This window comes from Uloborus diversus, chromosome 7, assembly GCF_026930045.1.
Source record: "Uloborus diversus isolate 005 chromosome 7, Udiv.v.3.1, whole genome shotgun sequence".
Lineage (NCBI taxonomy): Eukaryota > Metazoa > Arthropoda > Arachnida > Araneae > Uloboridae > Uloborus > Uloborus diversus.
This window is the reverse complement of record NC_072737.1, coordinates 30,155,880-30,182,941: the sequence shown is the minus strand read 5'-3', so window position 1 is coordinate 30,182,941 and position 27,062 is coordinate 30,155,880. Positions and strand designations below refer to the sequence as shown.

General features: G+C 32.3%; 1 protein-coding gene across 1 annotated transcript; it reads left to right on the top strand.

Annotated features, from left to right (window-relative positions):
* The first annotated feature begins 2,559 nt into the window (after window positions 1-2,559).
* LOC129226363 (uncharacterized) lies at window positions 2,560-24,898 on the top strand. Its single transcript, XM_054860965.1, has 4 exons — window positions 2,560-2,715; window positions 12,607-12,678; window positions 18,574-18,917; window positions 24,443-24,898. The coding sequence occupies exons 1-3, from the start codon at window positions 2,560-2,562 to the stop codon at window positions 18,877-18,879; spliced, it is 534 nt and encodes a 177-aa protein (XP_054716940.1). The 3' UTR covers window positions 18,880-18,917; window positions 24,443-24,898.
* Window positions 24,899-27,062: the final 2,164 nt, after the last annotated feature.

Below are 27,062 nucleotides of genomic sequence, written 5' to 3'. Positions count from 1 at the left end.
AACAGTTTTATTTGTGCCAACAGCTCTAGCGAAAAGTGTATTAACTTTAAAAATTTGACACTTTGCAAAAATGGTAATTGAGCATATTACTGTTATATAAACCTCGAAAAGTTAATGTTAATACAATATGTGGTTTTGAAATAATGACCAATTAAACTTAGGGGTCAAAAAGAACGTTTTTCGGGGTAATGTTTTAAACACTTACCCATAAAACTTATTTTCAGTTAATTATTTCCAAATTGGATGGTCATATCACTCTCTGGTACCTAACTAAGAGATAAACATCAAAAAATATAAAAATTATGAAAAAATGAAGGCACTGGAAGTGTTAAGGACATGCTAGTTTTTGGATAAAAACATGGGTTTGTTATTAAAAAAAACAGTAGGGAAAAACATTTAACAGATTAATTGTCAAAATATGATATTTATGCCATATTCAATACTCATAAGTTTTTAGAAAGGTGCAGCGAATATTGAAGGAAAAAATACTTGGGTATTCGCCAACCTTAATAGCCTGTTAATGGACGACTGTTGCTGCTCACATTGTGCTAACTTTGTGAATGACCTCTTCGATAAAGAGATCCTCTGAATAGAATGGCAAGCGTCCTCTCCGAGCAGGAAGTTCATAGGGCATGCTGGGGACATTCTAAATAGACGATTTTCTTGCCACCTATCACCTCGCCTCCAAAAGCTGTCCAATAACTAGAAAGAACTTTGAATCTGTGGGAGAGAATAATTCTTATTAATCGAGTCATTGACTCCATTTCTCAAAGGTACTCAAAATTGCTTCAAACTTTAGAGAAACCACAAAAAGACTTGCTTTCAAATAAAAACCTCTTCTTCACTCGTTTTTAACCCCCGACACACAAAGGAAAGGGATTATAAGTTCGGTGTGTCTGTGTATCTGTGTATCTTTGTATGTGTGTGTCTGTCTGTGGCACTCTAATATACGGATTGACCGATTTTCAAAAACAAAATTTTTGTTCGAAAGGAGAGTTGATCGAGATTATTCTTAACTTGGTTTCATCTTTAGATGATATTAATTAACGAAGATATTAATTAAAAACCTCTAAAAGGTTTTTCGCAATTTTCGTAGTGAAAACATAGTTACAAATTTTAAAACTTAATACCAAAATAAAGAGATTTTTTTCCGCGTCTGATAGAATGTGTTTGGAAATTCCATGTTTCATGGAATTCGAATCATAACGTTTTTTAAAGCATATTTTAATAACTGCTAAGCCTTTATTCACGCGATTGACAACCGAATTCATTGTTGGCTGACAAGGAAATAAAGCGCAATGATTTAAAAAATTTTATCTGTTGCCATTTTCTATTTAATAGCAAATAAAATACTTGACATTGATTTTTACTAATATAAGGCTTTTGAAAGGATTTTCAATTTTCTCTCTTGATTCTACAGTTGCGACTCAGTTGGGGGTTTTTAAAATTTTCAATTTTATCGTTGGTTGTATTTTTTCTTATGTGTTCGCAATCTTAATATCCTTTAATTGCTTTGAGCTGTGTATTTACCAGAACTCATAAATTGATAAAATGTTTTTTTAGCGGATTTTGATTCTATATTTTTTCAACTATTCACTAAAAATGATTGATATATTCCATTTTATAAACCTAGAACTTTTACTCGATTTCCAACAGAAATAGTGTGAATTCTACCTTCAGAGTGAAAATAGGAATGATGATAAAAACGTGCCGGCATAACCAGTTACGATAAGGTTTATCGCACATAATTACTTTTGTTGCGAATAAAATCTGAAACATAATATATTTTCAACTAAACGACATGTCCAATCGTCCAACTACATCATCATCTTCAACACTGAAAATAGAAACTACGAAGCTAAAGACAGCAAATTATGTCAAACGAACCTTTATAATATTTTAAGCTGATTTCTAAAAACAAAATACACCTCTCTTGCATGAAAAAATATACAAGTATAAAAAAGTAATAAATAAAGTACTAGCACTTTTTAAACAATAGAGCTAGTATATATATATTTTTTTTTTTCAATAAAAAAAATATCTTATCGTTTTCAAATAAAAAAGAAGTTAAAACAAAAATAATATCAAAATAAATACATTTTAGCAACAAAAACCGCTCGTTGCTCTTTCTATTGGGTAAAAATGAAGCGCCTTTGTTTTTATTTTTCCTCCGTTACCAAAAATTAAAATAAAAAGTATACTTTAGAAAAATAAATAATGAAATGTTCTATTAAATAAATTATTTTAATTTTAAAAATCGTCTGCTCAGATCTTTTTTCTGTTAAAATATAAAGCACTTCGAATCTCCGTTTATTTCCTGCTGCCAGTACTAAAATTATTAATTTAAATTTTTAGACTGAAAATAAAACCAAATTATCTCAAAAATCATTTTTTCTTACTCTCAGTAAAAACCAATGCTGCGGAGTTGCAGTTAGAGTCGTGGAGTCGGATTCGGACAGTTTTCTTTGTAAAGGAGTTCAAGTCGGAGTTAGAAGACGAAGTTTTAAAATTCCAACAGTCGGAGACGGTCATTTCCCTCCGAGTCTGTTTCTGTTGAGGATGTGGTGTCAGATCATCATTTGTGGAGCCTGCTTTTTGGGTACAAGAGTCGGAATCGGTGTCGAGGGCCTTAAAACTCTAGGAATTGGAATCCAACTTCAAAGCCTGATAAAAGATTTGCAATTAGATATATCTGTACCTCAGCGCCACACTAACGTAAGTCACATGATCGCTACTTTGCCGGAGAGCTAAAAAACGGTCGCTTGGTGCATACAAAGGATTGTACTTGCACTCCTTTAACACCAGTAAACAATCACAAAGGATTTCTTTTTTTTTCTTTTTTTTTTTCTTTAGGATTACGTTCATAAGGCTCGGTGCGGAATAGGATTCTATACAATGCACTAAGAAAAGAAAAATCCAAATTTGCGAATTTACGTCAGTCTGGCTCTGAGGTACAGATGTGATTCAGTCATATTTATCTCTGACTTGCGTCAATGTTAAATCTACAAAAAAAAAAAAAAACGCTGTTTGGATTTGTAGCTATAACTCTTTTTCCATTTCTTAAAACTAAAGGTTAAGAGCGTAGTCGGAATTTGCACATTTTTTTAAATATCTTGATACTTTCTCAAGTACACGTCAATGTTAAAAATATTCGAATTGTTCAAAAAATACTTTTAAAATAGAGCTAAATAAAAAAAAAATCTTTTCTACACATCTTCTGCATCAAGAGCTTTTTCCAACGTCCGGGATCTGTGTTTGCCTTAAATTTCTCCGTCGACGCTAATGTTAAGGTTTTCCGGACTGTTCAAAATTGAACAAAAAATTACTCAAATCAAAAAGTAAAATGTGGGAATGATCTGTCCTCGCCGAAATCTTTCGACGAAAAAAAAGTTTATTAAAATCGGATTGTTCTCTCATAGGTTATTTGGGGACGGGGGGCGGGCAGACAGACCGACAGACACATTTTCTCCATCTTAAAACACTATTTTCTAAATTTTAATTTTTCTATAATTATTTAATTATTTCATTTATTTTGACCTTTTTTTTTGGTTTGGTTTGTGGTTATGAAATTTGGCAATGTTTAGTCCAATACTTTATTCCCTAGTGGGCTCTCAACTCCTCAAGCTATTTTATAACTACCCTGTACATCAATACGTTTTACTTTTTGGCTCCTACATATTACCCTGAACTTCAACAAACTTGGCGGAAGATTTAAGTTACTGAAACTCTTAGCAATTTTTCCAACTGTGTCCAAGTTTGAGCGATTGCAAGTAAGCGACAGACTTAGGGCAAAGTGAGGATAATAAGCTATCCTCATGGCTCGAAAAAGGTTATACCTCCTTTTCCTCTGCAATTAAACAGATTTCACATAAACTAGTTTTTTATTAAAAAATGAGAACAAAAATTTGATCAGAAAAGACGATTTTACAAGGTGCAAGTTATAAAATATGTAGGTTAAATAAAAAGGAACAAGAGATGACACAAAATATGTAAGCAGTCCTGATTATTCATCTAAACCGTTCTTTTAACTCTGCAGCTTATTTCTTCCTCGGAATTAATGATTGCGCACTTCGTAAAAAAATCAAGATAATATCAATAATATCTCAAGAAATCACAGACTTTTAAAATTTACATTTTATGTGTATGTTTTAATGTGTTTAATCGAGTAAATGTGAATTTCTGTTATCTTTTCCCATCTGTTAATCCATTTGAAAACTCCCAATCATCAGTTAGTAAACTAAAACTGAATACAAATTTCTTCAGTTCGAAATGTAATGACAATGATGAATCACACAATTTTAAGCTTCAAAGAGCGTCTTTTTTGTGTGTGAGGGAGAAAGTATGCGATACTTATCTATGTAAATAAAGATATTATATCTTCTTAGATGGGAGCTTGATCATTTCATCGTGATACTACTTTTTTTTTCAAAATATATTTTTAAAAAAAAGCATTGTTTAAATGGATTCTTTAAAATATAAAACCATAAACACGTGTTATATGTAATACATTAATATAGACTGAAAACAACTGTAAAATCTTAGAACCCAGGAAAAAGTTTTAGACGCCAAACAGATGATATTCGGAGTTTATTGGAAAATTCAGTTCAACTTAACTATTGAAAAAGTCTTGTTTTCTAAAAACAAACCACCAGGGTACGTTTTAAGGAATTCGGTCGACCAGGCACACGGAAAAATGTTACGACGCATTTATACTTCCCATTATTATTATTATTATTATTATTATTATTTTGAATAAAACTTATCGTGGTTACAACACGCTATGTTCAAAACAAAGACAATAGCCTAGATTTTTCCCATTTTCGTTGCAATGAATTTCTTCCTGTAATATCAGGAATCCAAATCTTGTAATCTCTAGTTAACTGCATAATACTTTGACAATAACACCTCTCTTACCACAAAGGGCAAATTTGTTACTGTACAGCACTTAGGATTAAGCAATAGAATGTTAAACAGCTGAGCTTCTAGGTCAACGAGTGTCTTAGATTTTGAACCATTACTTGGAAGCACAATTTTTATTTAAGAAAGATACCATTAAAACTCTTCGTTAAAACGGAGTCTTTGAGAACTGGTTTCATCCCGAATGTTATAAAATGCACGAAATAAAAACCCTTAAGAAATTTTATGCTTATAAATCTTGTAAATTGTAGGAGTAACAACTTTCAATAAAGGCTAGTCTATTGATACACAAGATGGAACATTTCTTGAGACATTGAAATTTTTAAAACGCACTCAGGGGAGAGTAGAGAGGACTAGGAGAGAGAGAGAGAGGAGCAAAAGAGAGGGAGAGAGAGAGAGAAGAGAGAGAGAGAGAGAAGAGCGAAAGAGAGAGAGAGAGAAGAGCGAAAGAGAGAGAGAAAGGAGCGAAAGAGAGAGAGAGAGAGAGAGAGAGTGGAATGGAACAGCTTTTCATTTAAGCCAGAATTAAAGGAAAACAGTATTTCTAGATTGTCCAGTAGCTGCATTAGACTGCTACTACTATATCTACTGGATCAACTAAAAATATTTTTTCACATTTTATTTTGATAGAAATGCAGTAATCTCCCAATTTTCGCTAATTGAATTTAAAATATTTTAAGTTTGTTGTTTTTCTACTTCATACGAAACATTTTAGGTTTGATTTAACAGCGGAATGTATTGAATTATATGTGTGTAACTGTTTTCCACAGAGTTAACATTTTGACCCAATGAGTTAGGAGTTGTAAAATACAATAAAGAGTACAAAGTTCCTAACTAGGAATCATTGACTGAAGTTATTCTTATCGCCCAGGTGATGTCACATCATTTTATAAATTTCTTAACCTACTCTCCGGTCCAGGGCCTGATTAAAATGTACCTGGGCACCACAATTTTAGGGGCACCAAAATAGGGTATATTTATTTATTTCTCTCCTTTTTTTGGAGTCGAATACTTCGAAAACATTCAGATTTCTTGTAAGATGGGTCCCAAGTTTTACCATCACCTGGCCATCTTCTTGAGAATTGGGCCCTGCTATTATGAAGCCTCAGAAGCGCTTTCTGACGACGCATTGTGTCGCAACGGTATCAGTATAATTGCTGAGGAATGACACTATTCCTGACATAAAACGACAAAACTATTTTTGTCACCGCCGACGCTATGTGAAGAGAAAATGACTGTTTCCCACCACTGTGGTCCGAGGCGACATTAAAGTGAAAGTGAGAGAAAGTCACCCATGCATGTCACCTTAACGGAGGTAACAAAGTGGCGAAGGTGTCTTTCCTTCTCTGGGCCCTCATGGCTCGCAACAACCGAGGGGATCCGTAATAACCGAGAATGATAAATAAATAAACAAAATCAACAGGTCTCGCACCATTTGCCATGGTCACTGAAGCATGGACGCGGTGTCGACCGAAAAAGGAAGAGAAAAATTAACCTTCTTTTTTCCTGTGTCGATGTCACTCGGTGAAGTACGGGTGGTATATAAGATCTTGTCAAGCCTCTTCGCACAAAATATCGCATCCGAGCTCCCTTCAGTTTCGCATCTGAAGCAATCCTAACATCATGCTCGCAAAGGTAACGTACTGGATTCATTTATATTCCTGCTATGGATACACCACTGTGGATTTTTACCAAAACGTACTTCTTCGCGTGGGAAATTATTCATACTGTTGGACAGAGTGGAACTAGTGCCAGAAATGACATTCAAATGGCAGAATGGAGAAAGTTGATGGTGGCTTGAAATTTATTGTGGAAGTTAAATGACGTGCAGACAAATGAAGCAGTGAGAAGCAAAGGGATGTAAGTGGACGTTTTCGTCAAATTTTGAGTAAAACGCATTTAAAGTCCCGGTCATATGCAGGCTTTTATTGAAAAGTTTTCTAAACCAGGCTGTGTAGCAGCAACTATCAGGCCTACTAGAACTATATCTTGCTACCATTTGCACTGGTTATCTCCAAATTTTCAATTTTGGCATTGACATCCCTTTGCTTCTCACTGCCTCATACGCAGCAGTGATATGTAAAGGGATGCAAGTGCCTAAATAAAAACTTGAAGGTTACCAGTACACGAATGGTAGGATAACCTTTCTTCTGTTTGGAGGAAGAGGTGGTGTTAGTAGTTTTGGCAGGTGCTGCTATATAGCAGTTTTTGGAAAGTTTTTTCAATGAAAGTCTACCTGGGATCTGAGCTTTAAACGCGTTTTACATAAAGCTTTAATAAGTCCACTTACATCCCCTTGATTCTAACTGGCTCATATATTCAACAAAAAGTTGCTTATATTTCGTACTGCAACAGTTTTCTATTACATCCACCCAGGGCAAAGTTACAGGTCTGGTGTGTTTGGTTAATGATCTTTTATTTTATGCTCTTAAGACGTTTTTGTCTCGTTGTTAAAATCTTAGTTAACCTTGAATTCGGTGACTTTCTTCTTTTCGAGTTGAAAAGAAATTCATTGGAAAATAATTTGGCGCTAGAACTCGCTTCTCCAGCTTCAAATCGTGCTGATTGCATCTGAATGAAATTTTTTCAGATATAGTTCGGAAGAAAATATCCTACAAGATTTATTTACTTCCTCCTTAACAAACATTTTGACGGAAAATCTTTAAAGCTGCAGCCTTTTTTTTTTCGTCAGAACAGCAGCACTACTCTAGTTGTTATTAAATTTAAGGAGTTTAAGCAAATTTCATCATACACAGGTTTTTTTTATTTCTTAATAATAGGCAGGAAAGCAGTTTTTTCTTCATTTATATTTAGTGATTTAGTAAATAATTTATATAGAATTAATATTTATATAGAAAATATTTTTAAATCGAAACTTTCGGGAAAGAATAAATCAATTTAAAGCAAAATTGATTTCAGGTGTACCAGCCATCCCAAATTATATGTATAAAGAAGCAATTAAGTGCTCTTGCCAATACTCTTCTACATTTTCCATAGAAATTTGAAGTATTTCTGAAATCAAATTCAAAGACATGTTTAAATACCTGTTGTTTACATCAGTACATAGCCTAATCTTGTGAATATTTAATTCATTAAGATTAATGAATCCAATTAAAAAGCCAAATGTTCTTGGTATCTTTTAATTCCAAAAAGAATATTATATCTCTCGTACTTTTCTAATGAAATAGTTTGTATTTAAATATGAAAAATATTTTTTCCTGAAATGAAAATAAAATAAATTGATCCTAATTTGGTGAAATCGCCAAAAAAAAAAAAAATCTTTTTTTTTTCTTTCTATGAAAAACGTGAGATATTATTCCAGGAAATTCTACGATGCTTTGAAAGAATGTATATTTATTTCAAAAATACTTTATATAATTTAGGAGATTGATTTTGATGAACTTTTTTCGTGTAAAATTGTCAGTTTGAGTTTTAAAATGAAAGATTGAAAAGTATTCACACCATCGAAATATTCAGTAGGTGTAAATGATGCAGAAAATCTGTGAAATTTGTGTCTTTTTAAAGTATACTTAGATCAAGACTAAAAGTTTTTTCTTTTTTTACTTTTTTTTTTCACTCTCAAAAGAATATTATCTGAAAGAAAACAGGAGCAAAATTTCATACAAAAGTTAATATAAGAATGCAAGTCTACTTTTATTGACTTTTTTCAGAATTTTAAAGATCCTTTAAGCTATAACAGAAGAATTGATATATTACCTTAAAAAGAAATTACTTAAGTAAATATGAGTTGTTTAAGTTTCAACTGTCAGTCGAAACGTTAAAGATATAAATGTGTCTCTAGACTTAATGGGGGGATGTAGGGGAATGTGGAGCAAAAACTGATTTTAGCATTACCTGTCTAGTAATACTTTAACTATGCAGTAACACATGTAATCTATTCCAGTCAAGAAAAAATTACCTCTGAAAATCAAAGAATATGATAATACAAGCAATTTTCAAAAATTAATAATCATAATGTAATATTTTCCTAGAAGGCCAAAGTTATTTTTGTTGTTATTAAATGATAAAGTTCTTGTTATTAATATCTTAAACAATTATTGAGCCCTAATTATATTCAGTGCATTATTCATTTGTTTAATATTAAACTTATGTTTTAAATGCTTTGTAGGATTAGACAAGTGCATGCGGGATAAAGTAAAATACATAGTTCCTTTCATTTCATTGATCAACCTTTCATCAAATCCCTTTCGTATTCATATATTGGTGACTTAATTTGAATTCTTTCATTTAATAATTCCCTTACTTATTTATTCGTTCACTTATTTTCTCATTATTTTACTATTTTATCAACTGATTTATTTTTTCTCTTTATTGACTTACTTATTCCTTAATTGTTTCATTTGCTTTTCATTTATTCATTCATTTTTGATTTACTCATATATTTGATCAAAAATATCGGAATTAATCGAATTAAAAATACACTTAGCGCCATGAAAAAAGAGAATTAAAACACTTTCACCTTTTTTTGGAGGTACAAATTTATTTACAAAAATAAAAAATAATATTTCACTGCAAGTTTCATTATAAAGCTTTTGTTCCTTTTTTATGTGTCGAAATTTTCAGAATAAATTTCCAATTTGCTCATTTTGAAAAATTAAGTTATCTAAACTATTTTACCCCACATTCCCTTACTATACTTGAATGTTTCGTTAAAGATTAAGTTAGAAGGAGTTGAAACTCTTTTCGACCGATGTTGAATGTAGGATCAAGAAACGCAATGCATTCATCCAAGTTCAAACTCTAGTTAAATTGCTCAAGCATAAACAATAACGTTAAGCTCTTTGGATAACACGATGCTTTATTCCCCATTGTTCGTAGAAGGAAGAAGAAAAGGCTGTGAATTCGAAAAAAAATTCCCTTAATCATTCGACTGTGACTAAACTGTTTCCACAATAAAATTATTTAAATTGTTCACTACTTTTCAAAGAATGTTGATTTTGTGTGATTGATTTTGATATTGAAATTATAGTATAGTTACATGTACCTACTGTTGTCGTGATACTTTATTATTGTGGGTAGGAAAATGAAACAACGAAATAAAATTAAAAATGAGCGTGTTTTTAGGGTTGTTCGCAAAACATATTTACGCAGTCGGGAATGTGAGTCAAAATGAAACAGCTAACATAACTTTTAAAATGAAGTAATTTTAACTTTGTTGAAAAAAGAACAGTTCATAAGGGAAGAACAATATATTTTATAATAATATTGCAGTGAAACATCATTTTTTTATTTCTGGCAATAAACTTGTATCTTCGAAAACACTTTTTTTTTTGGTACTGGGAAAAATGAAAAAAAAAAGTACGTACTTTTCTAATGAAAAAGTTTGTATTTTATTATGAAACATACATATTTTTCATGAAAATAATGAACAAATAAGCAAATGAAGGAATGCAAATGAATTAATAAATGAACATGTAAGTTATTGAATAAATGTGTGAAGGTTTAAACGAAATTAACCTTTTCATCTTTCCTCATTTGCTTTGCCTAGCGTGCATTTGATGAATTATATTAAACATTTAAAATCAATCCATGCCTAATACAAAGCACTACATTAGACCAGGCCGCCGAGAGTAAAGGCGGACCCACTGGTCAGTTTTCTGCCCCCCCCCCCCGCCAAAAAAAAGAAAGAAGAAGAAAAGAAGAAAAAGGTGAAAAAGAAAAAAAAAATACAGCATATTACAAAACAATTAACACTTTTTTTTGTGCCACAACAGGATATACCAAAAGAGTAATTTTTTCTTGTGTTTACGTTTTCGCTTATATATATTCGGAGTTTTTCCTCCCCTTTTTTCTCTTCATTTCTTTTTTTTTCTTTCTTTTTCTTTCTTTCTTTCTTTCTTTTTTTCCTTTCTTTTTTTATGCGTCAGTGTCACTGGACCTCCCCTCCCCATGGCCCGGGCTCGTAGTTTCCAACTAGGCTGACATGGCCTCTCGTCGGATCTGCACTGGGCATCTGTAAACCTCACTCAATACTTACAATGTTAATTACATTTTATAATAAGAAAAAATATGTTTGATAAACCACAAAGTATTCCAATATGCGAATAAAATTTTGAAAATGGATTTTTTTTCCCTTGATCTTTAGAGATATTTATTTGTTGACTGAGATCACCTTTATGTTTAAGGACATAGTTAAAATATTGCTAGGTATGTGGTGCTGCAAATGGTGAAAACATTTTACCATTTCACTAAGTCCCTTTATTTCATTTTATACCACTTTCCATTATATCCAAACATAAAATGCCAAATATATCCAAAACTATTTGCAATTAAAAATAGAAACTGAAAGCATGAAATATTAACTAGAAATTAGCATATTTTCAATGAATGCTTATATGCAATACACAGTTATTAAAACAAATTGTTGAAAAATTGCTATAATATCTCTAAATTGCATAAAATGTAGAATGTGGCACTTAAATTCGGTTCATTTATTTTTATTCCGGTCAATTACTTTCGTGTACCATGAATTTGAAATTTTCTACTCTTGATTTAAACTTCCTAGGCGCCCATTTGGGTAATTTTAGAGGGGGGGTTTAGAATTTTCTTCAAAATAGAGATTTCAAGGGTTTTTTTTTTTTTTACTTTACAGCTCTTTCCTACTAACTTCCCTCATACCTGATTCCGTTGAGGAATTTTACCGATGTGTTTCCCATTTTTATAATTGGTACTTGGGGGTCAATTTTCTTCATTCTAATGGGGATTTTAAAAAATTGTCTTTATTATAATGTTTGGCACCCTTTGTTACAACAATTAAAAGCAATTAGGGACATAGTGCTTCCAACCCCAAGATAAGTTGGATCCATAATTCTATATTCGTCAGAAGATATGTATTAACATGTTATTTAAAATGCTAGTCTATTGATGCTAGTCTTAAAGCCCACTTAAACCCTCCTCCCCTCCCCTTAGGAGAGCTCATGCATAAAGTTCTCATCGCCATGCATAAATATCTCATTGGAAGGATAGACCATTCCTTATGCAATAATTGATGAAAAGATCAAACTGACAACGCTATTTAGTATTTTTATCATCCTTTATTTTACTGAAAAAGGAGTTCCTAGTAAAAAAGTGTGAGCAAGATTCATCGCAAAATCCGAAATACAGCTTCAGACCTGTCATTGTATGTTGTCTTGTGAAGGTAATAGTTGTAATTCTATAATATTAGAGTACAAATTGCTAAATTTGTTCTTTGATATAAATGTGTAATAGACAGTTCCTAAATGTAAGACAATGGGATTTCTTATAGATTAGTTAAAAGCTACAGTTAGTTGTATAGAAAAACATTTTAAAATTTTAAATGCACGTTGAACGATTTTTTACCCTTTTAGGCAAAAATTTACTTTGGGTCATTTACAATGCACAATATTTTCATACTCCTCGCGTTATTAATCGTAATTATTTTTTTTTCAGTTTACATCAATTTCTCTCCATTAAAATTATCTAAGTAACATTGATAAAGGGTTTTTTGCTTACAGCAGTTGGTAATTTTAATGAACAATCTTAGATTTTGTATCCAAGTTTATGTGGTATTAAACAGTTCAGTTCATTTGACATTATCAGAAATCGAATTTTCTAGCTTGTCCCGTTAAAGGGGGCTTGACTATTGCTTTATTAAACACATTTTCAATTTAGCCTCATGATATAAATGATCATTTTTCTTTCCTGTAGGTTTTTGTGTTCGCTGCTTTGCTTGCTGTAGCACTAGCAGGAGAGCATTACGGCTATGACGAAGATGAAGCTGTAAGTATTTACTTTATTTCACTGATAAATAAAACGTTTCTAGGGACAGTATGGTTTAAATTAGCCACTGAGTAGTTTGAATAATCCTAGAGGAAAATTCCGCCACAGAAAGACACCATCTGAAAAAATTTTATTTATTATAAATATATATATATATATATATAATAAACATATTTGTCATTTACTATACTTAGCTATACAAGCTTGCTTATAAAGCGCTAGAAAAACGTCAGATTCCAACATTTCCCTACTGTTAGTATTGAATCCAAAACGCGTTTCTTCAAATATCTGAAAAACTCATTTGTGCAGATACTGTGCTTTACCTTCCCACTGCAGAATTTATCTATAGAGTCAGTTGGTGAAAAGAAAACATTTAATAAAGTGAAACAGACTCGAGTACCAAATTTGCTGTAGTTTTTAAAACTAAACTGTTGGTAATTGAAAACTAGGGAGTACATCAAAGAGATTCTTAGAGTTTCGCGCATTTTCAAATAATTAAGTATATACGTCATTACTGTTTGAAGATGGCACTGTGAAAAAAGATGTTGTTAAAAAAATGCGAAGTAACTGCTTTCAAACAGCTTTACTTATCACGAAGAACGGGTTTTTTCTCCTTTGTTTATGAATCGCGCCCTCCCAGCTATTTTTGATGTACAATTTTGGTGTTTCAATTTACCCCATAAATACTGTACTCTGGGGTAAATTGAAACAGCTAAGTTTTCCATTCTTCCTTTTGGATACTGAAGGGGGGAGAAATTAAATTTTGATGTAAATTAAACTTTTAAATGCATTTACATAACTTCAGACAATATTTTTATTTATTTAGTAATTTCTCTGTTTAACGGGATTTGTAAATCTGAAGCTACACAAAATCTTCTGTTTTTTCAATTTGAATGTACAGTAGGCGCCGATTAATGTGATCACTTTGGTACAAATGTAGTTTGATAACAATAACCGATTAATAACAATATCCTAATATAGTCCAGGACGCACAAAATAATGATTTTTTTTTAAATTAAGAAGCATTGATTTTTACAGCTGCAAATTAAAATTACAATGACTCAACTAAACGCAGTTTTAAATTATAAATTACTAAATTAGCTGAATGGAATAGCTTCTTTTTCCATCCATTAAACCATCCGTCCGATGCTACAGAATCCGTCTTTTTTGTCCATTTTAAAAGCAGGATCTTCTGCTTATTGTCGCATTAACGGACCGTTTACTTGCGCATCCTTTTCCCCGACATTCGCACAGCAGTTTCAAAGCAGATTCAACTTCACCATATTTTCCAGCACGGTTTCGGTTGTTGTTTAAATTTTCATTTGGCTTCACTTCGTTTTCAATCTCGTCACTCATTAGCTCTTCTGTAGCATTTCCGTGACTCATCACGATGAAATTGTTAAAGCGTTTTAAAATGTCATTTTTTTTCCTTGACAGTTAAAACATTGCGCCTTTTCTAAATCTTTGAAATAGTTGATCCTTTAGAGTGAAGTTTTCAGTGTAAGCAGAGAGAAAAATCTTCTACTTTACTGGTAAAAAGGGAACTTGTTTTCCTGGAAACTACGTGTCAGGATTTGCCTTTGTACTTCTGTTGACTGAGGAGAAAAAAAGGGGAAAAATTGAAATTTTATGGAAACTTCATAACAATAAATTCAGGCACTGATTACAATGTCCGATTCATTTAACACATGGTAATATAGAAGTGTTCCGGGACTTCGTAATTTTGACAATATTAAGCGAATGATAACATTAACCGTGATCACATTAAGCTGCGCCTACTGTATTTAAAAAATTCAACTTAGGAGCTTTCAAATGAAACTGAATTCATGCTTCTATGTAGCTTATAAGAAACTCCATTTAAATGTTAAATGGGCATTTATTTAAATGTACGTGAAACTTTACTTTCAAAAGCAATTTTCTCAAAACATCAATTTTAAAAACTCATGCTTCTTTTTCTAGAAAACTACTTTTCATATTATTTTAAATTTTTGCCACATTTTATTTATATGTTCAAAATTATAATGAAGTAAAATTTTTGCTTTGGGATTCACACTTTTTTCTAAACAGCTGTTTTTATGGTCAAATACGGTCTTTTTTTTTTTTTCATTTAAAAGTGAAATTTGGTAAAAATGTAATAAAATAAGAAATGACATAACATCCTCTCACAAACAGTCATAAAGAAAAAAAATTCCTACCCAGTTTCAGAGAGTGTACTCTTGGTGGACACAATGCATAAAATGTTATGTTTCGATTCATCCAAAAGAAAGGGATGGATCTGAAGTTCAAACATATAAATTCTGTTTCCCTTTACCCAACTGAGCCCTACTTAGAGATGACTGTGCACAAAAATGATGGTTACAAACAGCCGTCTTTCATAGTGTAAATGGTAAATGATTCTCATCTGTCCAATTACTTAATCCAGGGTTTCTCAACCTTTTATCTCTTGCAGAGCAGTTTTAACGATATCTAAGCTCGACTTTAACGGTGTAAATGATGCTTATCAGTCCAGTTGCATAAGTCAGGGGTTTCGCAGCTCTTCTCTCTTGAAGAACCTTTTTACCAATATTTAAGCTCGTCTTTAATGGTGTAAATGATGCTCATCAGTTCAATTAGATAAGTCTGAGTTTCACAACCTTTTTGCTCCTGCAGAGCTCTTTTAACAATATCTAATCGCCAAAAAGTCAAAATAACTATGTAATGCTAAAATTAATTGTAAATGAAAAAATTTATCCAAATAGTGTAAGAACTGATTTTTAAAAACATTTTTTCATAACTATACTGTTTAACATTATGTATATTCTAAAACTTCATAATGATCGCACAAGAACCACACACAATTTTCATTTTGTCAATTTTTCTTTCAAGAACATCTGCATACATTATCACAATTACTTTTCTTGTCTCTATGTTATCAATCAACATATCAATTCCAACTAAGACATACTTAAATTTCATATAATGTTCGTATACCATGGGTTCCAGGACTGCAAACTGCTTTTTGGAGACTACAGAGCAAAAGCCCTGTTTCTTTGTATTTCATGACAGGTATTTACAGTGATCCAATCAATCACAGGAAAAAAAAATAGTGATAAATATGATTGGGCTAATCAACGAACAACACTCCATTGCAATAACAATCACTTATTGAGACTTTCAGGAAAACATTCTTCTTGAAGACATTTCTAAAATTTCATTTTTGAGCGATTACCAATTACTGAAATTTAAACTATTAAACTGCTAGTAAACGAAAACCAAAGCTTACTTTTTTGAATTTAATTCCTTAATTGTCATATTTGGAGCTGTAAATAATCTTAAAAAGGAGCAAAACACCGAGGATATCAATGTTTTTTATTGAATAAAATGGAAAGCTGCCTCTTTTTTACCCAAGGAAAATTCCTCGTCGAAAGTTTAATCCTCTTAAACTGTCAGTTTCCTTTATCCGTTCTTATTTTAATCTATGGAAGCAATGAAAAAGCAATCCGATTATTTATTATTCCTGTGGTTATCCAGCTGTAAAGCATCAGATTATATGGGAGTTTCTATTAGGTCTCTAAAATGTCTCTGAAAATTGGAATCAATTTTTTACAAGCGGATTCAGAAACAAATACTTTGAATTAACTTGTCAGGAAGTTATGTTTGAAACAAAATTAATTATGAATATATATTTATCAATAAAAATGCTTGAGGATGTACTATCCTAACCGTATTCTTTTAATGTGCCTAAAATTTATAGATTTCCTCAGTAAAATCAGTTCCTTTTTCTTTTTCCAATTGTTGTTGTTTCTTTTTTCTTTTTCTTTCTTTTTTTCAAAACCATTTTTTTATTTAATTTTGTGCACATTTCGTTCCTCTTAACAAGATCTTATTAAATGAAATGCTTTTAGTGCGTTGCAACACGTTTCCGTGTGAAAAATGATTAAATAAATATGATGAGAACATTTTTGCTAAAGTTGCTGAAAAATGCATTTAAGCCTCTGAGGAATTAAAATACATTTTCGAAGTGAGCTGGGGTATAATAAAAAGAAACAAACAATTCATTTTTAAATTATTTAAAAATATTAATATTTCTTATAGGAAACCTTTTATTCCATCATTAAAACAGGTTCCACCGTAAATAAGTGAAATTTCACTTCCAGTTTGCTGTAAATAACCCACTTTAGTTACTACATTAATCTGCAATGTTTTAATACAGTTAAACATTTTTTTTTTCAACTCTTTAGTCAATTGACTGCTAAACTCAAGTTGTTCATCCAAAACAATAGCAACTGCTTTAAGCAAAACTTGCAAACTGTTATTTAAAAAAAGATGAGAAAGGAAAAGAAGCGAAGAATAATGAAAATAACAATGACTGGGGATAATGTAAATAATAGTAACAATACGAAAAATAACAATCTAAATTATTATTATTTAACTAGAAAATCTCCCATCAAGGAATGACGGGTGAAAATTGCTTCTACATTTGAACAAAGCAATTGTCTGTTTGGTGATATTTTGATGGTTGAAGTTTTAACCCTAAGTCCAGTGGATTAACCCTTAACTCCAGCAGACAGCGTTCATTGCTTACCATTTTTTTGTTCCTTCATTCCATTGAAATGACACAGTCTCACCAGTAGAACAGTTAAGTTACCGGATCCAGTTCAGCCTTGTCACAAAACAACCATTCCCTGCATTTTAAAACATTACCAACACATATTATCAAATTATCGTTCCGTGGAGCGAGTTTCATTGTTGGTGACGTCAGGAGCGTTACTTACAGTGGTGTTCCCATAGGGTATGACTCCATATACGCCGTATACTCTCAAAAACAGTTTAGACATATAGCGCATACCTTCAAGCTTCATAAATTTTCATATTATGACATACTATGTATATGATCACCTGCACAAATTGTGCGCAGTGGATTACTGGGAGTATACCCACAGAAAAATTCATGGGAACATCACTGGTTACTCGATCATTTGCTATTATATATATATGAGGATTAGTGTACTTTCTCGTTTTACGCATAGTAAACTTAATCTAAGAAAACGAAGTCGCTATATGAAACTAAACTAAGTTATAAAACTTGACAAGAAGAAATATGAAGTCTTGCCGTTTCACACAGGCGGACAGGAAATATTTTAAGAACGAACATTTCCTCTTTTATATTCTTTTTGCCATCACCCACCGTACAGCATCTACACATGAATCGGCAAAACTAACTTAACATGGAAGGCGCACTTTCGTGTATTCAGACTTTTGAAAGGCAGTCGTTATACCATGAGTACGTCAAGTGTGGAATTGCAACCCAAAAATTCCATAGGCAAAATATTACGTGCCTGCTAACATTTGGTAAGAACTAGAAAGAAAATCAGGGAAAATCATTAGCAATTTCACAAAGTTTATCAGTTTATCAAAATATAGTTGAGAAAACCGTTCAGTACATTTTCTGCGTAAAAAAGCTTGATCTGCTTTAAACTAAGGATATTTACGTTCATTAGCAATACAGTATGTAGATAAACTTAAGCGATATTTACCACACTATATGATGAATTGATTACTATTTTTAAGTTTCAATGATATTTGGTAGTTGTTATTATTGTTTAATTCCTAGTTTTATTTTTACCCAACCATTTTCCCTTGTGACACACTGTTAAAACTGCTGGTTGCATTTACATCTTTTAGGGTGAAACGCTTGTTGCACCAGTGGCACATTTTGTCTTCTCCATGGCTTCCAATAACAACGATATGGCACCCTTAATGTTCCCATTTTTCGTCATGAGGTGCCATAGGCGGTCATAGGTTGTCAAAATGGCACCCTGCCGTTGGTGCTACATGCGTTTAGTCCTAAAGGGTACTATATGCAACCTGAAGTGCAATTTTAGACAAATGCAATGTTTTGTAATCCTTTTCCAGCATCACGAACCTCAACCATACCACTTTGGTTACCACGTAAAAGACCACCACGGAGAGCAGCACCGTGAGGAAGCCAGCGATGGACATGGTAATGTCAAAGGAAGTTATGGTTTCGTCGACGAAAAAGGAATCCACAGGGAAGTACATTACGTTGCTGACGACAAAGGTTTCAGGGCTGAAATCAAAACCAACGAGCCCGGAACTGCCAACCAACAACCTGCCAGCGTAGGTTTTCATTCAAATTCCCATGATTACCTCCATTTCCACGATGATGTGCCTCATTACCATCAAGGAGGACATTTCTAAGAACAATGACCCTTCATTTAGGCAATGATATATCAAAAGTGAGTATATTTTACTGTCTTTTTCCAAAGTTTCTGCTTTTTGAAAAGAAATTGCAGTGATTAGTTAGGATACTTTAAATTATGGATAGTTATAGATACCATTCTTTTCATGAGTGTTACAACAGCAATATAATTTCAAGTCGTTATGTAAACAAAAGTAATGAACTGGATTTAGTCAAGATGAAATTTTCCTACTTAAATGCGAGAAGCTAAATGCACTAGTTATAAGTCGACAAAGTTATTGCTCAAAAGTTTGGTTTATCCAAGCTTAGACTGACTTAACTTCATAAAAGTCTAACCGTACTACTTAGACTTCCAGAAAAGTAATGCGCTAGAGTTTAGTCAAATTAAAAGTCCGATGCGATTCGGAATGCATACTTGTTGGAATTTGATTTTAAAAAAAGCACTTGATTTGCCCAAATACAAACTGTCTTAAGCTGATATCAGTCAAGTACACGTTAGAAGTCAGCATAAGTAATATCCTAGGATTTAAATAATTTTAAACTGCCTGAATCTGATATTAGTCTGTAAATTTACTGGAAGACATCTGAAATAAAAAAGGGGTTCCTGATAAACACTGAACTTAACGAGCTAATGTGTGCATCACATGACTTCCTTTTACTCCAATTTAATGTCATTTTCTCATTATTGGCAATTGTAATGTGATTCTATAGTTTACTCTCTAAATATCACCAACAGCGGCCAAACTAAAACCAGATTTTAAAAAAAAATCGCCAAATTTGTCGCCAAGTTGGTGACAAAACTTGGCGTCCAAAAGACTGGTGATATGTTGCCAAGTGTCCGTCAAAATATAACACCACTTCAGTTTACATCGAAATTAACAATGATTTACCCACAAAAAGGGGCAAAAGACCCCCTTTGGAGCACCCGAATGCAACCAGAAAAATAGGTGCACAACTAGATCCCACTAGGAATCTAAGTACCAAATTTCAACTTTCTAGGACATTCCGTTCTTGAGTTATGCGACATACATACACACATACGCACATACATACGTACATACAGACGTCACGTGAAAACTCGTTGTAATTAACTCGGGGATCGTCAAAATGGATATTTCGGGGGTCTGACATATATTCACGTGTGGTCGGGCTGAAAAATAAACTCAACATTCATTCGGGGGTGAGCAAAATGGAAACTAAGGTCGATTTTTGAGTGAAAATTTTTTCGCGAATACAATACTTCCTTTTTTGGAAAAAGGAAGTAAAAATTAGTACTTAGATACTTTAATATGTTCAAAAAGCACCAACAGCTTCAATATAATAACAATATTTTTTTTGATTATGATATGACTTTTGTCAATAACATGCTCCTTATATTTTAGCACTAGTATTGCATCATTAGTCTATCAACTTATGTTTGAATATCTTCATACACTTTTCTCATAAGTTTTATAAAAACGTGACAAAAAATTTTACAAACCCATTGGTATAGTGCGGTCTAAGCAAAAGTGTGCAAATCATAGGTTTTTCGTGGTTTGAAGTTTTAGTAATTGAATAATTTTGCCGAATTTCTGTCGGTATCTTTAATTTTTGCAGGAATCGGCAAATTTTCTGCAGATTTATTAAAATCTAAGAAGATGTAAATTTCCTGAAAATAACGCTTATTCAGCTCAAAAATCGACATTTTCGCAGGAAGAAAACTATTTGAAGCTTTTACAAAATTACTGGAAAATCTGCAGAGATTTTGCAGATTTTGAAAACTTTCTTCTTTAATCTGAAGATAACTGCAGAAAATATGAAGATTTACTGAATTATTGAAACTTCAAATCGTAAAAACCCTATGATTTGCACATTTTCTCATAGATATACTGCCCCCCCCTCCCATACTGCCGTGGGAAGGTAAAGCGTAGTATCTGTAAATTTTTCATTTTTTTTTTTTAATATTATTTAGTCGATTGTATTTTAACTTCATTGTGTAAACTTGCTTATTTGGTTTCCGTTGAAAATAAAACTCGGAAAAACGTCAAATTTTAACTTTTCCCTATTGTTAGTATGGAATTCAAAACGATATTCATCGAATGACTCAAAAATTCGTTTCTGCAGATACCGTGCGTTACTTTTCCATTGCAGTATACCATTGTTTTTGTAAGATTTTTATCTACACTTGTATATATAACTTAGAAGAACCCATGATGAGGGGAGATCAACATAAGTCACATGTTAGGTTATGTATATTTAACAGATAAGAATAAGAACACTTGGCGTCGGATATCTGTTTAAAAATGCTTCATTCAAAATTATTCTTGCTACAAAATGCTACGAATTCACAAAAGCATTTACGGTAACTGAGAGGCTACGCAGTGAAAAATTAGATCTATTAAAAACTTTAAACGTTTTGTTACGGGAAAACAAATACGGATCCTGAAAATAGTATTAATGCATTCATTGGTAATCATAGTAATTTATTACGACTATACTGCCATGGGCAGAAAAACAGCAGTGTCTGCAGAAATGAGTTTTCGAGATATTTGATAAAACGCCTTTTAGATTCAATACTAGCAATATGGAAACGTTGGAATTAGACGTTTTGTTCACGCTTTTTTTCAGCGGAAATCAAATAAGCAAGCTTGTACAACAAAGCTAACGTGCAAAATGTTTAAAAAAAGTTGTTTTTTAATTCAAATTTTGTAGTTACTACCCTTTACCTTCCTATGGCAGTATAGTCCCTAAACAATTATTTTAGACAAGATATCTGTACTTTCGTGGGCAGGTAAAAGACAGTCCCTGCAATTTTTTCACTTCCATTCATATATATATATATATATATATATATATATATATATATATATATATATATATATATATATATATATATATATATATATATATATATATATATATATATATATATATATATATATATATTTGTATTTTTGTCATCTACTGTACAGGGTGGTTATAAAATAACGTAAGGTGTTCACAGCCCTCAAGCGAGTGAAATATTGGACGAAACATTGCCAAATTTTATGCGCATAAACAGCAGACCATGGGATTTCGATTTCTGAAATTAAAAAAAAAAATAGTACCAAAAATCGCCACCAGGGGAAATTGTGGCGTTGAAAAGGTGTATTACTGTGACTATTGAAGGATTAAATGCTAACTGATAAAATATGCATCCATTTTATTCACAAAATACGATTTTTACCAATAAATGATGTTAAATATGACCAACATCGAGATTTTCCAGGTACTGCATACAATGCACAATATTTTCCACACTTTTGGGGGGGGGGGTAATTTCGCCTACCTGTAACATTTTTCTAGTTTTGAAAGTTGAGATATCGGGAACATGTCTCAGATACACAACACCGTTACGAAATCCCCATGGTTAAAAATCACAAGATGAAAGATTGGGCGACCATGGTCTCCATACCGCAGGAAATGCATGACTAATATAACTGCTATTAAAGAAATGTTGCCGCCATGCATTCAGTACCTAAAGCCCAACAGGGGTTGGTGCATCATCTTACACGAATATTATACAGAAAGAAATCCTTGCTGTCGCGCCGAAATTTCTTCCTGACGACTTTTGGTAAAATTCTTCTCTTGTTACAAATTGAAATTTCTTGTTGGTTTTATTGAACCTCATTTGTAAGCAACAAATATTTGTATCAAAAAACTTGATGTGTGCTGCATTTTATTTATTTATTTATTTATTTATTTATTTATTTTATGCATTTAGTTCTTCAGTATTCGCAAGTAATACACTTATGCAGCGCCAAAATTCCCCTTGGTGGTGATTTTTGGTAATATTTTTTATTGTAGAAACGAAATCCCATGGTCTGTTATGCATGCCCATGAAATTTGGCAATGTTTCGTCCAATACTTCACTTGCTAGAGAGCTTTGAACAGCTCACGTTATTTTATAATCACCCTGTGTGTTATTTTTATTGTACAAGCTTGCTTACACGGTTTTAGCTGATAAAAAAGCGAGAAAAAAACGCTAAATTCCATTATTTCCCTATTGTTAGTATTGAATCCAAAAGGGGTTTTTTTTTTCAAATGTCTCTGAACCTCATTCCAGCAAATACCGCCGTTTACCTGTCCACGGCAGTGTAATCCATTAAACACCTCAATGAGCATAAAACTTTCCGGAAGCGAAACTGGCAATTTGTCTTTCAGCTATTTACCATCTGTAAGTAGTATCTCTAACGAAAGAAAACAACCATCAACTCTAAAAGCTAGTAATGCAAATCTTTTTTCGAGGATGATTGAATTATTTTGCATAGCTATGTATAACAAGTAAAATTGAGTAACATATTAAACTAAAAAGCAAGCAATGTTGGTAGCAAACTAAGATTTAAAAAAGTGCAATAATAAATACAACTTTTTCCTCATTTTGAAATTGGATAAAATTAAAGTGTCGGAAACAGAAAAATGATTTCGTATTCAAAACTTCTTTACACTATTGCTTCCGTAAATAAGAGAAGAATGATGAAAATGGAATTGGAATTATCTTGCATATTTTAAAACTATCCATTTTCTAATTAAATTAAAGTTTTAACTTACCTTACAGTAATGATACACCAATTTATTATGAACATTGTTTTTCTGAATTAGCAACATAGTTTTGAAAGATTTGGTTTTCTTTTACGCTTTAATGCTTTTATTTACCAACAATCGTATATATATTAAGAAAACAGAGCAATGAGTTGGAAATGTATTCTAGTCCATCGTTTACTATTTTGTTTGATTGTAAACAAAATTTAAATCTTCCAATATTCCGTAGGTAACACCAGAAATGATATCAAAATATTACTGACATAAAACTTCTTTATATTGCAATGCTGACTTCTTTTGTATTTTTACTGATAATATGAACTATGTAAGATTTACTAAGATTTATTTCACTGCTTTAAGACAAATATATTTTTAATCAAAACACCGAACAGTTAAAACCAAAAAAAAAAAAATGTTGTGGATAACTCCAGATTGCGTAGTACAGTAGAACCTCGTTTATCCGGATCTCCGGATTATCAGTATCAAATTTGCAATTAAAAAAATACTTTCACATAGACAATTTTAAGTTATGATAGCAAGAACGTATAGTAATAATCTTCTTACGTACGTTCTCGTGCCGTACGGTAAAAGAGATTCAGCTTTTCTTCAGCGATTCAGCTTTCCTACGAACCTTGAGGTCATTTTTAGCTTATCAGTAAAATACTGAATTTGTATAACAAAGATCTGCGAATCAAAGCTCACCACGGACGTTAACGTCCGGGTCACCAATTGTGGCGTACGGGAAGTTAGCGATTGATGCGGGCTGAGTCCGTGTTGAGTTTTGATTCATGGATCCTTGATAAACGAATCAATGGTTTACTAATAAGTCAAAAGAACCTTCAGGTTTAGGGGAAAAGTTAGATTATGTGCTTTCTAACCGTAAACCTTAAACGTATAAAGCTATTTCTTTTCGTTTTATGTTGGTTTTAACTTCATTCTTTATGTTTGATTCCTGACATGATACTTTTGTTAACTCAATTAAATATCCCTTATTTGCTCCAGGTTAGGAACTGGACATTTTCATCACCTCATCCGAGATGAACATTCACTTTGGAGTGTATGAGTATACCGTCCATGAGTGCCGTATCAGGATCTCATGCGTAGCACCTGTCATGAAACTCATACCAAGAACCTACATCAGCTCTTTTCCATGAAAAGAACTCATACTGTGAAACGTTGAACGCGACGTAAATTGTACATAAGAATGCAGACATCCTCCAGTGTCTTTCTTTTACTGTGATCTCCAAGATTGTGTTTCAAAGAAATATGATATATTTTAATTGAGATTAGCAATGGTTTTTATCAATCGAAGAGTAAAATATGAAGCTTATTAAATTTATTTTTATATGAAAAAAATGAAAGCGCAGTTCTATTTTTGAAATTTGAAATCAATAACAGAACTGAAGAAAAAATATTTTTTGCTATTTATTACCAACCCAAAATAAATTAAATACAAAAAGGGGCTCTAGCCTAACATCACAAATATGAAGCAAGCAGATTTTTTACTAAGGAAAAGTTGATTTTTAGAAAAAAAAAAAGTATTATGCCAAAGAAAACGTGTAACTTAAAAATAAAGATCCAACTGAATAGTTATCATTTAGATAAAAACTTGTTGCCAATTGTTGGAACTTTATTTTTAAGCAATGGTTTTTAAAAATGAATGTCTTTATAGAGTTTTATTATCATTTCAATTTGCTGTGTTTTTGTTAAATGGAAAATTTTTGAATTTATAATCATTAATGAAAGCACTTTGGTATTTCGCGGATGTTTGTAAATAAAGCATTTATTTATTCTGAATAGCTTTTGATTCTTATTGTTTTTTTATTCAAGACCAGAGGTTTGGACGAATAATGATTTATTTCTTATACTTTTCTTTCCCATGCCCGTTTTAAACATTGCTTTAAACTTAAGGTTAAATTAGGAGAGTTTACGCAAAATTCCACAGAATAGTAAAAAAAACTCTAGTTCTTAATGTTCTGCTAAACTATACGAGTATAATTATAAACTATTCCTGTAGAATTGTTTGTTGGTAATGCATTTGCATTGCAGTAAAGTGTAACAGCGAAATGGCAATGAAACAGTTGTTACCAAATCAAGAGACGCTTTTGCGCAACCTTTTCTTATAGTGTACAACCGATTGCGCACATGCGTACGAGCGACTGCGCACATGCGTTCAAGCGACTGCGCACATGCGTACGAGAGTAAGTATACGTAATAAGAGTAAGTATACTCTTATCAATAACTATGAAAAATAAAATTGTGAAAACAATAACCGCACTTAAAAGAACATTAAAGTAAGGATTTTATATACTAACATTACTATAGTGAAAGTAAATATTTTAATCTAATCATTAATGAACCAGAGAATGCACATTTTTAGAAATGACATGGAATTTAAAAATTCCAGAAACAAAATAAGGAACGTCAGAAAATTTACAAAACTACATTACTTTGTAACATAAGGAATTTAAAACTTTTCCATTTTCGTAATACAAAATAGCCAATAAGCTCCGTAGTCTCTCCTACCATGGACACGAATGAGAGCAGTGCGCCATCATGCCTATGTAGTGCCTATGTAGGAGATGTGCGAACTGTCCTACTTCGGTAAGAGAGATTTCACGGTCTTTAACTTAATCAAGGACGCTGCTAAGAGGAACTGCTATTGCTAGCAATGTTCATCAAAAGAACTAGCTTCGTGAGAAACCGTTTAAGTTAAAATTCTTTTGTTTTGTTGCCATTCTGTAAAATTAAAATAAAAAAGGTGTGAAAATTTAGCTTGGTCAAACAATGCAAAGTAGTGATGTTTCTTCACAAACTCCCTAAACAACTAGAATATATTAAACGAATCAATTAATCAACGTTTTAATGCACAAAAATTGCAAATAACTGCAAACACGTGTATCGGTGCGGCAAGGAAGACCTTTTTCAATGCAAGGAAGTGTGAGCTTTTGGATGAAAAGTCGTCCGAGGTAAGAGAGATTTCACGGTCTTTCGCTAAATCAAGTCCGTTCCTAGCAAGAACTGCTAATGCTAGCAATGTGTATCAAAAGAAGTAGCTTCGTGAGAAACCGTTGTTCACGTTGTTGAGTTAGGTTTAAAAAAAAAAATCTTTTGTTGCCATCCTATAAAATTACGAAAAAAAAATGAAATAAAGCTGGCGGTGTATTTCACGTATTTCTGCTTCAGCCCTGGCTAATGGGCGGTAATTTACTGAATAAAGCTTGGTTGTCCAAAAGCTCACACCTGTAACACCGAAACACGTGTCTGCAGTAATTTGCAATTTTTGTGCATCAAAACGTTGGAAAATTGATTCATTTAATTTTCAAGAACAAAGATATTTATTCGTTAACTAGCATGTACTTTGTACAGCTCTACTCAATTCTTACCCCTGGAACCACCTTCGAGCAATCTCTTCTTGCTTTACCTTATGTTAGTAAGTTGCAACATTCTGTCCAAATGTTGAGTAGGAGCAAATTTAAAATGTATCGATTATTAACCTTTTTTTCCTTAAATCTTTTTCATAAACAATTTTTAGTTAAAATGCAGGTCGAGTTTGAAGCGCTTCACATTTGACAGCAATGCGATGCGTGATATGTTTTAAATCGACAGAAGTATTCGTGAA

Bases quoted from the DNA above. Each gene is read 5' to 3' on its own strand.
- LOC129226363 (XM_054860965.1), top strand. From the start codon at position 2,560: ATGTGGTGTCAGATCATCATTTGTGGAGCCTGCTTTTTGGGTACAAGA. The intron at 2,716-12,606 runs GTAAGTCACATG...TCTTTCCTGTAG, and splicing joins TACCTCAGCGCCACACTAAC to GTTTTTGTGTTCGCTGCTTT. The intron at 12,679-18,573 runs GTAAGTATTTAC...ATCCTTTTCCAG, and splicing joins GCTATGACGAAGATGAAGCT to CATCACGAACCTCAACCATA.